At 36.9% G+C, this 15012-nt stretch overlaps 1 protein-coding gene across 1 annotated transcript; it reads right to left on the reverse strand.

Moving 5' to 3' along the window:
• Nucleotides 1-3080: 3080 nt before the first annotated feature.
• LOC145781841 (solute carrier family 35 member E3-like) lies at nucleotides 3081-9731 on the reverse strand. Its single transcript, XM_082593521.1, has 5 exons — nucleotides 9321-9731; nucleotides 8238-8348; nucleotides 7536-7689; nucleotides 7159-7362; nucleotides 3081-6372 (listed from the first exon to the last, which is right to left on the reverse strand). Exons 1-5 carry the CDS (start codon nucleotides 9717-9719, stop codon nucleotides 6296-6298), a joined length of 945 nt encoding a protein of 314 aa, XP_082449647.1. The 5' UTR covers nucleotides 9720-9731; the 3' UTR covers nucleotides 3081-6295.
• Nucleotides 9732-15012: the final 5281 nt, after the last annotated feature.

The raw sequence follows: 15012 nt of genomic DNA on the forward strand, positions 1-15012 counted from the left end.
GAGCTGCCATATTATGTATTTGTTCTGCAATATATAGGCTACTTAATATCGTTGCTGCGAACACTTTATTTCTGTATAAAATCTGTAAATAGTCCGTTACGTAATTTCAATATGTGTGTGTAACTGTGTCGGCTATAGGTATTAGTTTGTTTTTGTGATGTTGTTGGGTTCAGTCGTGTTCTCATTGCTTTGAGAATTGGCGCTCCAGTTGTTCCAGGAACGAGGAGGCGACTGATCGTCACCATCGTAATTTATCTCGGAGGTGACGGACTGATTCTTAACTATTTCATCAACTTATTTTAAAGTATCAGGTTTGGTGGCCGTGCTTAACTATATTTATTGATGCATATACCGCAATATTAGATCCTTTCATGCACGTCTTAAACCATTAAGGTTTTGCCACCTTTTCCTTTTGTTGGTTTTGTTAGTGTATTTCTTTTTCACAATATCATTTCTTTTGCATTCTGACAAAGAAAAATAAATTGAATTGAATATACATCTTGAACTCTGAGCGTTGCGCGAAAAAAGAGAAGAAAACAGTCAGCCTACAGCCTGACGAACCCAACCATCAGGTACCAAATCCATTTTATAAGGGAAATTGTAAACCTGCCAGGTTGGGTTCATCAATGGTATCCATCTTGAACTCGCAACGTTGCGCGAAAAAAAAACAACCCAGCCTCACGGGCGAAACACGTGTCTATCGCTGTCAATTGATGCTACAATCGGCTGCCAAGAAACATATAGGCTATCAGTGGTAATCAAACTCTTAATTGAAATAATAATTCGTGATGGGTCGCGGGTTAGGCTATTTCAAATCCAATAATGGGTCGAAACGAAAACGTTTTTTTGAGAACCCCTGTTGTATGGACATAGCCGCACGAGCCAGGGGGGCAGCTGCCCCCCTGTTAATTGTTTTAAAACGTCGCGAATTCGGGCAAAATCTTGCAATTACTAGGGTAAAAATTGCTATATGAAAAGCTTCAAAATGGCATGAATTAAGAAAAACTACAAATTAATATCTTTTACCTATCAAACTAAGTACAGTACAGCCTCTTATTTGCACAAGAAATATGCCGCAAAATTTTCATTTGGCGCACCCGTATTGATGTATTGTATAGTGATCAAACTGTAGTACGAAATGCATTTAACCAACTGCATCATGCCAATTTGGGCAGCCACCAAAATATGTCTCTAATACTTTTGTGAATCTGCCCAAATCAAAACACAAAATTTGCTATATAGCCTAGGTAATTTTATTAATTTTCACAAATGCATCGTGTTGATTTGGGCAGCTGAAAACATGACATTGTCTGATTAGTCTGTTTATGCAACTGCCCAAATTAGCGTGTGGCAGTTTCCCAAAAATGAACAAATTCATTAATTTTTCCCATTTACATAACTGTATCGTTTAGATTTGGGCAACAAAAAATATGAAATTATCTGATCATAGTCTATTTATAAAACTGCCCAAATTGGCATGATGCAGTTGCCTCGGCATCAAAATTTACAAAGTCTTTAATTTTTTTCATAGGCATAATATCCATAAATGCATCATCTTGATTTGGGCAACTACAAAATATGAATTTATATAAATCTGGTGAATGCTTTTATCACAGAGGCTTTTATAAAACAATTCGGGTGGAGAGGTTACAGTACTTTTTCAACCAGTGTCGGCAGCAGTGGCCGAGTGGTTAGCGCGTTGGGCTCGCAGTCGAGAGCCTGCATGTTCGACACCAGCCACCCGCACTTGCTGCTGTTTCTCTGGGCAAGAAACTTTACGATAATTGCCTCTACCCAGTGATCGATTTCGAGTAATGGGTAGTACCAAATTTAAGTCATAAATAGAGTAGACAACCGGAAACAGACATTGCAGTCGGCTGCAGCGTGGGTCAGGTGTACGTCGGAAGGCGTAGACCGATGCATAGCGCTCAAGTCCGCTTTCCCGCAATGCAGGATAAAGATAATAAAACAAACAAACAACCATAAACGGACATAGCTAAGCAACACCACAACACTTAACGAAAAAATGTTATACTGTACCTGTTAAATGTAATGTTGTGGTGTTGCTTAGCTTTGTTTGGTTACTTTTATAAAACTACCCAAATTAAAATGATGCAGTTGCGCCCCAAAGTAAAAAATAAATATTTAGTTTGTATATGCAACTGTGTCATGTTAATTTCACCAACATTTAAAATGCTACTGCTGAAGTATATAATACTCCTAAATGTTACTCCTACCTACCATGCCAAAGTGCAGAAGCATTGAGCAATGCACAAGCAAGGTAGGCTATATTCAAAGATGAATTCAGTTGTTCTATCTTGATTACTTGGGTAAGCAATTCTAGCTAGCTGGTGATCTTGTTATGTTAGTTTTTCACTGTTATCATGCACCGCATACATTATATTTGGGCAATTTCTATAAAAGCGTGCAGATTTGGGCAAATTTACGTTCTGCCCCCCAAAATGGTTTGGTCTCGTACGGCTATGTGTATGGAGTAGGTAAAGAGGAACCGGTTGCATTCGAAATGACCATATCCCTAGAAGAGACTAACCAACTTTCATCTCCTCCAAAATATAAGCTACATTTTTTGCATTGTTTTGACATGTCGGCAACCGTTTTTGCACTACGGACCGTTTTAAGGCAGGCATTGTTTTACGGACCGATCTTCAATAAAACACATATGTTTGGTGCATGTAAATATGTTACATCTCATTCAGTCATCATAGCTCTGCTTCCGTGAAAGCCCTTGGCTTGCAGCAATAAGCTGCTCTCACGTAAAGATTATGGTAGCCTAGTCAATGACACCCGCAGTGGGCTCGTTATATCCAGCCAAGTTTATAGTTTTGTCTTGTTTGTTATTTTAAAGGAAACTTTATAAAATTCTTAGTATTTTTGGCAGCAAACGTTTACTAATATCGATATTTTAGCACTAGCCCAGTTGATTAAAACTTTTTGCAATTTTTGGAGCGGCTTTGCGCGGCATGGTAACAAGTCTCGCACGGACCGGCATCGGCTGCTTGGTTGCTGACCCACGGCCTACATCGTCCAGTCCAATGACAAAATCATGCAGTTTCCCCACTGGAAAGTTTATAAATGCTTGAAAAACGGTTTATATTCTGAAAATTCGACACCAGTACAAAGAGTATCTTAAGCCATACAAAAAAGCCACAACCTAACGAAAAAGGACAAAAATAAATATTGGTTGAATCTGGAAATCTTTTTCTGGCAACATCAGTATAAAAATGTCAAAATCAACATACATACGTACATTCGTACAAGCTGCTGTCGTAGTTTTAACAATACACAATGAAACTATGAGTAGGCTACGAGAAAGTAAGCTGCAGTTGGAAATTGTGGTGAGTGAAATATGTTGCTCTTACAGCACAAGCTTCTAATTCTAGGCTGACTGGTGAAATTGGATCTTTTACATTAATTCAAAGTAAAAGGATAACGAACAAAGAGCCAAGTCTGGATAAAACACGTGCAAGCAACTTTGAGAATATACAAAAACCGTTGACTGCGCGATAAATCAAAACGAAAGACAACATGACAGCAATAACACCTCATCAAGGCATCAAAATAAGAGAACTTGCCACTTACAAGCCCAATTGAAATATTCAACCAAGGGACGAACCAAAATGATTGCATTACGTTTCAAGTTTATGCAAAAATGACGTGGCCTCGTGAAACTAAGAGTGAAAAACAAAGAAACAATGGGTATTTCGTAACCTCCATGACAGGCATAATTAGTTGCGTCATCTGTCATGTCAAATGCATTCTCAGTGCGAGTCCTGGCCAGAAAGGAACAACGAGTCTACATCCACTTTCCACAACATCAAAACAAGTTTACATTCAGGGTATGTGTGCCTTTGGTTAACCACAAATATGAGGTCACCCTATTAATGAAAACACGCATTTTATAAAGCAAATACAACTTGTTTGTGTAATGCAGTAGTTCAATAACATACAGTACAGCAGTGGTAAGGAATAGCCATTTCAAATACAGTAGTCCCCACTTATCAAGCGAGGACGATTCTCGGCCACTCCTATACATTCAGTAATTCCGAACCAGATCAAACTGGGCTTAATGAGCGGGAACTACTGTAGTAATATTGTGTTCTACTGTACAGTACTACATAGGGCAGTATCATCGCAGATATGCGTTGCTTTTAGCCTTGTACAAAGCAGTGTCAGCTATCAATAATTGCACGTGAGAACAAGAAAACATATGACTTCAACACTTTTTGTTGAACCATTGCGTGGGGAATGGATGATCATGTGTGTAAATGTGAAAGAAGTTGTAGTGTTGAAGCTTCAAGGAAATAGTGGATAACTAAAATCTATCTTAAATTCACTGGTGGCAGTGAGAAATTTGAAGGAGAGTCGGTACATAGCGGTAGAGTGATAGACGGGTGGCCTTGGATCTCCTACTAGCGATCTACTGAATCCTATTTCGAAAGTACCCACTAATCTCATTTATCTACCATCAACTTGATGGATGATATATGTTCATGTATTTCTTGAATTTTGTACCAGTATATTGTTGGAAATCGTGGCAGAACACCAGTTTAAGATTTAGGCTTGTATTGCAGCTTTTGATTTTAATATTATATGTAACCATCTATTCAAAATAGAATTTTTATGTGTTTTGACAATATCGGAGTTTGCTTTATTTGTTCGTTTTAAGTATTTTTCAAATTTTCTTTCTTTTTTACATATACCAACTGCAGATGCTATTACTGTAGCAAAATCGATTCTTAATCAATTACACTAAGTTAGATTGTTGTGCAAATGCCAGCATTTGAAGAATGCAAAATAGCAGTATCATTCTATATGCAACATATTTTCCGTCAATTGCATTACACAGCATTTTCTGTACTTTGCTGCATCAGTATTATTTCTCGAAGGTGACAAATTAGCAAAGTTCTACTGCCACTTTGAAGTGGCTATTCCAAACGAAATAATTACAAATCGTTGCTAGCATATGAACAACATAGTTGATGTCAAATACGCTTTTTTAGTAAAACAAAAATTAAAAAAAATCATTAAAGTTTACGAATAATAATCAGTACAATTGGGGTACAGTATTAAAAATACGATTACAGAAAATAGCTTAAACTATATAATACGTTTACAATGCCTACAGTAATAATCATCGGACGTATAGTTTTACCTTGATGTATACAGTAACAATTGGACAAGTACATGCATCATAGACTGCACAATCAGGATGCACAACAATCAGAGTTGCAAGCACCCTTTCTCAAATGAGCAAATCCAGCTAGTAAATATGATCATTTCATAGTCATTCAAAGTCCGCTCACAATGACCATTTTTACGAGGTGGAAAATGTAACACGTAAATAAATAAAGAGTGCAACGACGCCTGGAACTGAGAACGCTCCAAACCATTTACAGTTCCACTCGCTCCACATTAGAAAATACGTGAAAAAAATGTTTCTTATCTTCGAAATGGCCCGTTTCGGCGAGTCCAATTCGGCGAGAGCCCTTTTCGGCGAGTTTCCTATTCGGCAATTTTTTGAATTTTTTTTTATATTATCGGGTACCGTAGCCTAATTATCATTGCCGTTTTAGGGTTAGGGGTTAGGGTTGGAGTTAGGGGGTTAAGGGTTAGGGGTTAAGGGTTACGGGGTTAAGGGTGGACATTAGTTGGCTGAGGTCACAGTGCCAACTTGGCTGATTACATCTAGTCCTGATTGGTAATTTTACAGAGCTAAGAAATAAAAATATAGAACATGTCTGTTGCAAACATGAATTCAATTTTAGTGAAGCTGACAAAGATTGGAATATTTGTCTAGGTCTGTTTGTCAGAATTTGTTTACATTTTACACGCATTCCATCTCCAAGTCAAACTAGTTTGGAAAAGTATTACGCAAAACCTTCCAAACCGAAGGTGTTTTACTACTGACCGGTTACCGCAAATGTTTGTGCAACCTGTTTCAACCATCACAGCAAGAAAGCACACAAAGATGCAACGCTTTATCTGTCATGAATCAATAGTTTCTGGAACCTGTCAACATTTCCATAAACAAATAAATGAACATGCTGAAAATTGAATGAGGCTGTTCACTGTTCACCAGGCATTTAATTAAACAACATGATGAGTTCTACTGGTGCAAATTGAATAAAAGCAGATTGTCACTGTATACATCTTGTGATAGTTCATCTTGATTTGCACCAGTAGAACGCATCATGTTATTTAAATAAATAAATGAATATGTTAATAAAACTCTTCTCAGCGATTCACGAGTAGATGTTAGATGAAAGGGGATTGTTCACACAGTTGTTCGAGGTTTGGATGACTGTTTCGCAGAGTTCTGAGACATTTTCAAATGAGTATATGCGATTATGCCTGAAATAGGATACAATATAATTAGTGATACAGCAGCTATAAAATAGAATCATTGCAAAATAAATCACCGAAATACCATAACAAAACATGTCGTATGTCGATGATGTCGCCAAAAAGTTAACCATGAAGTTCTGCTATTGCTTTTAAAGTGGAAGATAAGGTTACGTGACAAATAAAAGCGTTAGCATTTTTTTTTTTTTTGGTACAAAGTATCATCCATGGAAGGAAAACCTTTAAGATCCCCCTTAATCTTTCAAGCACAATTCCATATAAAGAATCATAAAACTGAGCAACTTTGTTAATAATTAGTCGCTCATTTACGAAACAACTGGAGATTTTCTGTCGGCTGCATAGATGAGAATGTCTAAGCGACGTTCGAAATGACGTCGCTTTAACACCGCCCCAGAGCATGCGGCTTTGTCACATCAAAGACACTTAATGGTATGCCAAAACAAGGACAGCAGCTGACTCAATGAATATATGGTACGCCCCTTCACTGCTTCCTGTTGTGTTGCATCTTTGATCGCAGTGCAGTGAGTGCACTTGTATGTTGTCGTAAGGGCACACACTGACTAGAATATGATTATTATGACTAAATTGTAACAAAACTAAATAGCTTGTAGCAGGCCTACTGACAAAAATGGAAGAAAGTGACTACAATTAGTTGTGCCTGTTAAAAAGTATCTACCAAAGACGTACTAAGAATAGCAATTCCAACCAAAAGCTTGGAGACAATATGGTCTTATAGTTAAATTGCTAAAAAATACTAATATATGAGCGACATACCTACAAGGGTCATACTGATTCCTACAAGTTGGTTGAACTGAATAGGATCATGAAAAATAATGTAACCACCCAGCAGAGTGATACAGAACTTGAAGTGGCCGAACATGTTGTATGTGACAGGAGACGTGTTGCCAATGATCCAAAATATGGTCAAATTTATCATAAAAGCCACAATTCCAGATAAGCCCACCAATACAAAAACACCTGTAAAAAGAGAAAATTAAATGCCTTATTCACAAAAAGATTTACCTGATGGTGGAAATAACAAAGCTTTTTTCCCTTGACAGTTAAGACGTTTTTTTTACCAATTTAACGATGCTTAAGTGTCAAAAATTTTCTAATCCAAACTGAAAGTCAACTATCGATCTCTAGCTCACTTGGGCTCCACGATCCACTAAAAATTCCATTTGCAGTGAAGACTGGTTCAAGAAATGGAATGACAACCATCAACATGAGCGATGATAATGGTGCTTGGTACAGCAGCAGCTGCATTGAATTTGCTTGCAACTCTTTTTGCTTACTACCAACCAACTGCAGAAAATATCATCATAAAGAGTTTTGAGACAACAGGTGATTAACTTCATTTGTGATAAATTTATCTAAAATAGGTAGGCTACATTTCCAGCCCTAATTGTTTCATCATATTATTGTTTTGTCTTGTTATTACAATAATCTAAAGGACACAATAAATTGCAATTGGTAAGTTATCGCAGAGTCCTACTTGAAAAAAATGTTTCTAAATAAATAAGTTTCATTTACAAAAAAAACTTTTAAGCTTTACTAAACTGCATTGCTACAGCTGCATTAAAAAACTGACTAATAAAACTTTTCTGTTTTTTGTGAACCAACCCAGCAAACTGTCCACTTGAAGTGGTTGACTGTCTCCTGTTATTACTATAAGCCTTGTCACTCAACACAACAAACAGTTTGTCAGCCTTATTTTTTAATCATAAATCAATTTCGCTATATGACAGCATCCTCAGAGTGATCCTGTCAAGATTAAATAATAAGGCTGGTAAAGTGTTTGTTGTGTTGAGTAACAACTAACAAGGCTTATGCATTAAAAAACAAGCACTTACTATTTGGTATAATGAAGTGACAACGACTCCAATTAAAGCAAAGAATGTTCCTAAGATGCTGAACTTAATGTCATAATACGAGTTGATGAAAACACCCACAGAAATTGGAATCTAAAAATGCATTCTACAATAAAACATACATCTAATAACTTCAGCAATGTGCCGACCTATAAACTATTGTTAAAACCCAAATATGATATTACTCATAGAATTCAATTTAGATCAATACTGTTCAACCATTTTGCCATCGTGGAATCCCTGATTTACTTTCACATTTGTTTCAGTACCCCTACTAACAAAAAATTATTAAAATAATATGTTCTTGTTAACAGCATTACAATGAGCCACTGACACAACTATCTATGCTTCTTTTTTAGTCAAAAGTGGGAAAAGCTAACAGAAAAAGGCGATCTGATTGATAGAATCTTTACCCTCGGACTGGGAAAGCTTCTTGCAGAGCTTAATCCTGGCAGTTTTGCATACTTGTAGACGTAGAGGCTTTGAATCGACTTTGAACCTAAGGTATTGAACCTTATAATTAGAAGCAATCACTAAGATTGATTTGCTTGCTTCTTTTTAGATTATTGACTGCACCTCTGGTTTAACTAATTGGCCTACTTGGAATGTGAATGCAACACCGTGATCTAAAAATTCAGAATGACGCAGCAATATAGTGATTAGTGAAGCAAGAAATCAATTTCTCTAAACAGAAAACTCTTGCAGATCCTTATTAAAGAGCACTGATTTAGATGATTGTAAAGTACCGTAAACTACCGGTATAGTTGTACTTTAAAACCTAGGCCTCCTGGTAATGACTCTTTAAAAAAAAACAAGGATTATTAATGAGTAAACATAAGTTTTGAGATTACTGTATAGCACTTAAACAAACAAGTTTGTTAAAGCATTTTTATGATTATTATAACATGTCTCTCTCTGCTAATAATTATCTACAAATTTCTTATTATCAGCAGAACTGCTACCGGTATGCAATTTCTTATGAGAACACAATAATTAAAAGAATATTCAAAAAATATACAATGTGATCACTTTTTATGCTTGTCACACCACTAAAAGTTTACATACCAAAGTTGCCTTGATCCATTTTGAAAAGTGTGTATTGTAGAAGTAGGATTGTATCACGATGATGAATGGAGTAGTCAAAACCTTTGCAAGTTGGTATGTTCCAACAGTGTTGTTTTGTAAGGACAAGTTCGTAAAAACGACAAATCCACAAAAAGTTAAAGAAAGTGGAAAAATTTCTTGCAGTGGTAAATTTTTCGGAGAAAACACTTGAAAGGTCTGACAGGCAAACAACCCAATAGATGTTGAAATGAAATGGACGCAAGTAAGTGTTATATTTGGAAATGCAAACATTGAATAGAGCCATTTATTCAGAAAAACAATGCACACTGAACAGCACAAATTAAGACAAAGCCCACTGGCAATTTTAAAATCAAAGTTCCATTTTATCAAACTTTTCATTGTTTGTGATGATTTAGCACCTAGTTAAATTCCCAATTCTTGTGAAAATTATTAATAGGCGAGTAAGAAGTGACATTGGACCCGGACATTTTTGATAACAACCATTTTTTGGTTGCAGGAGGCTTGTCTGGTAGTCAGACCGACGATTCCAAAATTCGGCAAAAATCGGACTTGGGGAACTGCCCCAAAACCGAATATTAAATTTTCATAGCGCGCCATCTAGCGGTTGGAAATATTTCCTCTAAGTAAAATGCAACTGATTAAGCATATACACGTAATTAACACTCACAAAAACATAAGTGTAATAATATTTTAAAAAAAGGTTGTGATCATGGGTGTCGGCAGGGAAGGGGCACTTACCCCCCTCCCCAAGATTATGATTTACATGTAATTTGCTCGAGAGTGCAATTTTCAAAAATTGTATTCGCCTTCCACGCAAACACTTTCTCATCAGGTTTTCAACCAATTCTACTGCAGTTTTTTGATTTCTCTGAATAGTTTTGCGCCGTAGGCGCAACAACCATTTACATCATACGTTAATAGTAATTTTTTTCACAATTTTTGCACCTAACTACTCAAATGTTACTTTAAATTTAGAACTTTTCTTTCCTATGTTGCAGCTTACAAGATGGATTTGGCTTCAAAAATTGTGCCTTCCCAACCCCCGCTTCTCTCCCACCCCTGCATTTTTTCTGCCGATGCCCATATTTGTGACGTATTTGGCCATTTATTACAGTTTAATTATTTTCACACAATTGTAATTGCCTACGTTAAAGTGTAATTCAATGTAGGCTTGATGACACTTCAACAACATTAGCAACTGAAACAAGTGGTGATACAACGTTGGCAGATGTATAATCAACGTATATTAGAAAGATAAACGTCAGCGATTTGAGCAATTAATGCTTATCTGGAGACCATTTAATGTCGTTTATTCAGTATTATTGCTTTGCTTCAACAAAAAAGGCAGCGTACATTTAATATATGCGTTCACTTTCATTTACTAATCATTCATTGCAAAAATATTTTACTTCCAAAACTACCACAGTAACAATTTGAGGTCCCGTTCTAGGGACGCAACTATTTTTATTAAAGTAAATATATACTTCTACACTCACAGCTATTGGGTATCTAACACTCTAAAAGTGATGAATTTTCACACTGAGCTTCACAAGCACAGTGAATATTGCATTTAAAGGCTTTCTTGGAGCAACCACAAAATGTGCATAAACGCTTAGCGCTCCTGCAATTGCACCTAATTTCTTTCAAAAAGGTTTTGGGTGCACATTCATTATCTGTCATTATTGGGACCCGACCAGAAGCTGTTTCCTTGTATCCATAGAAAGTAAGATTCAGCACAGTTTTCAAATGACGACATGTTGACACTTGATGATGCGCACGAAGGCTGTAAAAGTAGCATGCTCTACTTGTTGCAGGTATTCTTTCAACTGATATATATTGTGAGGATACAGCGTAATGGTAGCGCAATAAATTCAAAGTATTCATGGAAAACACTTGCTTATACAAAATTTGGGAGAATTCTTCTCCAATTCTGGAAATGTCTTTTCTTTTAAAACTTCCTTGTTTCCGAAGGTGGCACATTTACGTTGCACTTTGTCCAGACCTTTCAAGATTTTAAAAACTTTTACTTTTCCCGTTTCGTAAAAGCAGGATGTTGTATCGCATCCAGAGAACGCGTGGCAAAATAGCAAAGATCGGCACATATTTTCTCCGAGAGCAAGCTGAGCTCGACGAATGGAAATTTTCGCGTTAGACATTTTCATGTAAATGCAGTTTCCGCATGGTGCGTGATAAAGCAAAAGGATGAGTACATCAGTATCGTCAGCCATCACAGTTAGCCTGTACTTGACCATAGGTTTCATGTTCTTCCAGAACCTTACGGACCATAGCAACATCAGCGTCTCTTTCTCCTTTGGCCTTGTCCACAATAAAGTCATTACTACTAAGATTATCCTAAAGTAAGTTTATAAATTGTTACGTTTATTTGATAAAAATGCGGGTTTATTTGCCGGAATGGGTATGTCTAAGCGAATTGCTACGTTGGGACAAGATGTGGTCAGCTTTTGCTCTGCTCCTTTGGTTGTTTGAATATCACAATTGTCAAAAACAACTCTGATATTGGTATTTTCCCGCGTAGGCTACAAGATATTGAATGAACATTTCAAGTAAATTTTTCATATTCCAGGAAAGTCAGTGAATGAAAGCACAGCCATCAAATACAATCGAAATACAAGATAATCGAGAATTAGTGCACAAAATATTCTCATTTTGCAAGATTATGTATTTGAACAATGCAGATGTCCGAGACTTTCGTATACTTCCGTTATCTGAGAAAAGTGATGGTGGAACATTGGCAAGTTCATACGAAAATTTGTCCGGTTCCAATGACCCCTGCAAACAGTCTATAGACAGAAATTTGTGAAAGATTTCGGTGAATGACATGTGTATTGTGTATCTCTTTATCTTCATATTTTAAGGCTTTTCGCATAACGGCAAATGTACTTGCTTGGTCAGATCTTTTCAGCGAAATCTCTTTCAGTTTCTTTCCACATATTATGCGAATAATATTGTTACCAATAATTAAGACGTTATCCATATTTACACGAGTATCAGCAATAATGCCCTGTTGAAACGTTGTAGCCTACAAATCTTCTCCATCGTTTTTGGCAAAGATTTCGTTGCATACGCAGTTTTCCATAAATCATCTAAACCACTTCTTTCCATCAGTTTGCATCCTGCTCCGAGAAAGGACATCAGTTGATGAAAACCACCAAGTTGCAAGTGAACATTTTTGAAAATACCAAAATTGTCCTGTGTAAGTGTTTAATTTTGAATGCTCTGAAGTAGAGGGGTTGGTCAAACGTTAGCGATGTACAACGTATGTTCATTTTTCTCGCTTGGTCTTGAACGAATATCATTGTATTGTAAACAGCTTCATCTGTTGCGGGATTAAGCGGTATCATAGGATTAAATGATACTGACAAAACCTGAAACTCACCTTGAACTACATTAGCCATGAACCCTTGCCATTGTACTGGCTTAGAATTGAATATGTTTGAACACAGCCATAGAGTGTCAAGCCATCCATGGTGTGTAAATAACACGCAAGAGACGTTCAGCTGCTTGATTCGTATGTATTTCCAAGTACCTGTCTTTGCACCAGTATACGACTTGACTAAATTGCCAAAATTGCCTGATTCTAGTAGTTTAGTTGCACTGATGTGTTGTTTTTTTTCAATAACTAGTGGTCGAGTTGCCATTCTTGGTGTTTGACAATTTACAATGCCCATCACATGAATTGTATCATGAGTTCATGACCTGTCAGACTATCTTCGTTAAAATCGAAGTTATCTGCTACCCACTGACAGAAAAAGCCGGGATGACTTGTACAGTCCATTACCTCATCCGTATTATCACCATTCGCTTGGCTTACAGTAGCTGATCGTTTAAACGCTATTACTTGATCATAACTTGCACAAAGACCAAGGGATGGTCCCAGCCAACAAAATCCGTCATTTTTACATTGATTCAACGTCTAAAGACGTTGAATCAATGTAAAAATGACAGATTTTGCTGTCTGGGGTAGTACATCCAAGAGAATACTCGATCTTGTGACCTGATGTATAAAAATGCCAATTGACTATAAAAGTCTCGCGACATTGCATCGACGTAAGAATGGCTACCTATGTAACAACCTATTTCTTCAGGTAAGTATTTTTGTGCAGCTTTAGCGATGATGCAATGGATTTAATGACTTGGCTGGTATGATGTTATAGTTGTTATCCAACTCCTTAATTATGCTTTTTCTGAAATCTTTTCTTTGTGAAAGTTCAAGATATAACTCATTACCTACTGTAATTTTATGTGTCCGTAATTTTCATGTTCGTCAGATTCGTTGTAACAGACGAAATTACATTTTCCGAAATCTATCTTAGTTAATTAGCACTTTCTAGAATTTTACAACCACTTCACTGTGGGATGGCACAACGGGTAAGGCGTTGGCTTTCCAATTATGCAAACCTGGTTCGACTCCCGGCTTCAGCTGGTTGTTGAAAACATCGCTCATCTCTACCTAGGGTGTAATAAATTGGGTGGGCATAACTGCTGCAGGAAAGGCGACCGAGAGAAAGGAACTGGCCACCCTACTTTCCTTAGTGCCAAAGGCTTAGTACAATGAGGACCTTATCTTCTCATACCCAACACTTGAATCAAGTATGGGACCACCTTTTTACACTATCACTGGAGCCTAAATTCTGTTACATGACGCACTCAGCAAACAAAATATGTTATTTTGCGTCGATTCAACGTTGCCAGACGTTGAATCAACGTAAAATAGCAAATTTTGCTGAAGGGTAATTCTAGACACTATGTTAATCATCCTTGTTTCACTTGAAATTCGGGAATTAGCACGACAGAAAATACATAAATTTTTCTTCCGCTAGATGGCGCGCCGATCAATAATTGCCCCAGTGAAAAAGGTCTTTCCCCATGTCCGAATTTTGCCGAATTTTGAATTTGGGGTGTCAAACAGGTAACCCATCTTTTTATGAAGAAAAATGTCCGGGTCCGGCTATTTTTATGTCAATTCTTACTCGCCTATAAAGGAATCAATTGCATATTTGGTCCAAGCCAACAACACAACTCTAAAAAAAACTAATCAACATAAAAATCAAAGCTAACAGAAGCTGTTTTCCTTCTACCAAATCAACCTTTCTGCCTGATTACATATACTAATGCATGAAACAAAGCTGTGTTTTGTAACAGAACGTTTATCGATTCATTTGAAAATGCGTGTTGCAAAATATCAAGGTAGGTGGGGATAAAAAGTTAGAAAAATTTCAGGTTCTAAGAAGTTGTATCAAAAATTGAGCCTTGCACAGTACATAGAAAGCCTGGCAAAATAGCCAGTGTTCCTAAACAATTGATCACCTTGGTCACTGATGTCATCAGTCACATATATGTGATATTGGTTTAATATTTTATTGTAAAATCTATATCCATTCCACCGCTTCTCACCCTCTTTCTTCTTTGCAAGAATAGATGCACCTGTTTATTACTGTCACATGATTGATTGATTGAATCTCTATCCTCGGACTGGGAAAGCTTCTTGCAGAACTTAATCCTGGCAGTTTTGCATACTTGTAGAGGCGTTGAATCATTGACGCAGACCCGGTCACCGAGATTGACAGAGTGAAGTTTCCGATTGTTGAAGTCTTGTTGCCAGGGAACTATTCCATCCATTAGATGCCGCTGAATGGAGAGCAGTCCTTAA

Source organism: Aplidium turbinatum, chromosome 13, assembly GCF_918807975.1.
Source record: "Aplidium turbinatum chromosome 13, kaAplTurb1.1, whole genome shotgun sequence".
Classification (NCBI taxonomy): Eukaryota; Metazoa; Chordata; class Ascidiacea; order Aplousobranchia; family Polyclinidae; genus Aplidium; species Aplidium turbinatum.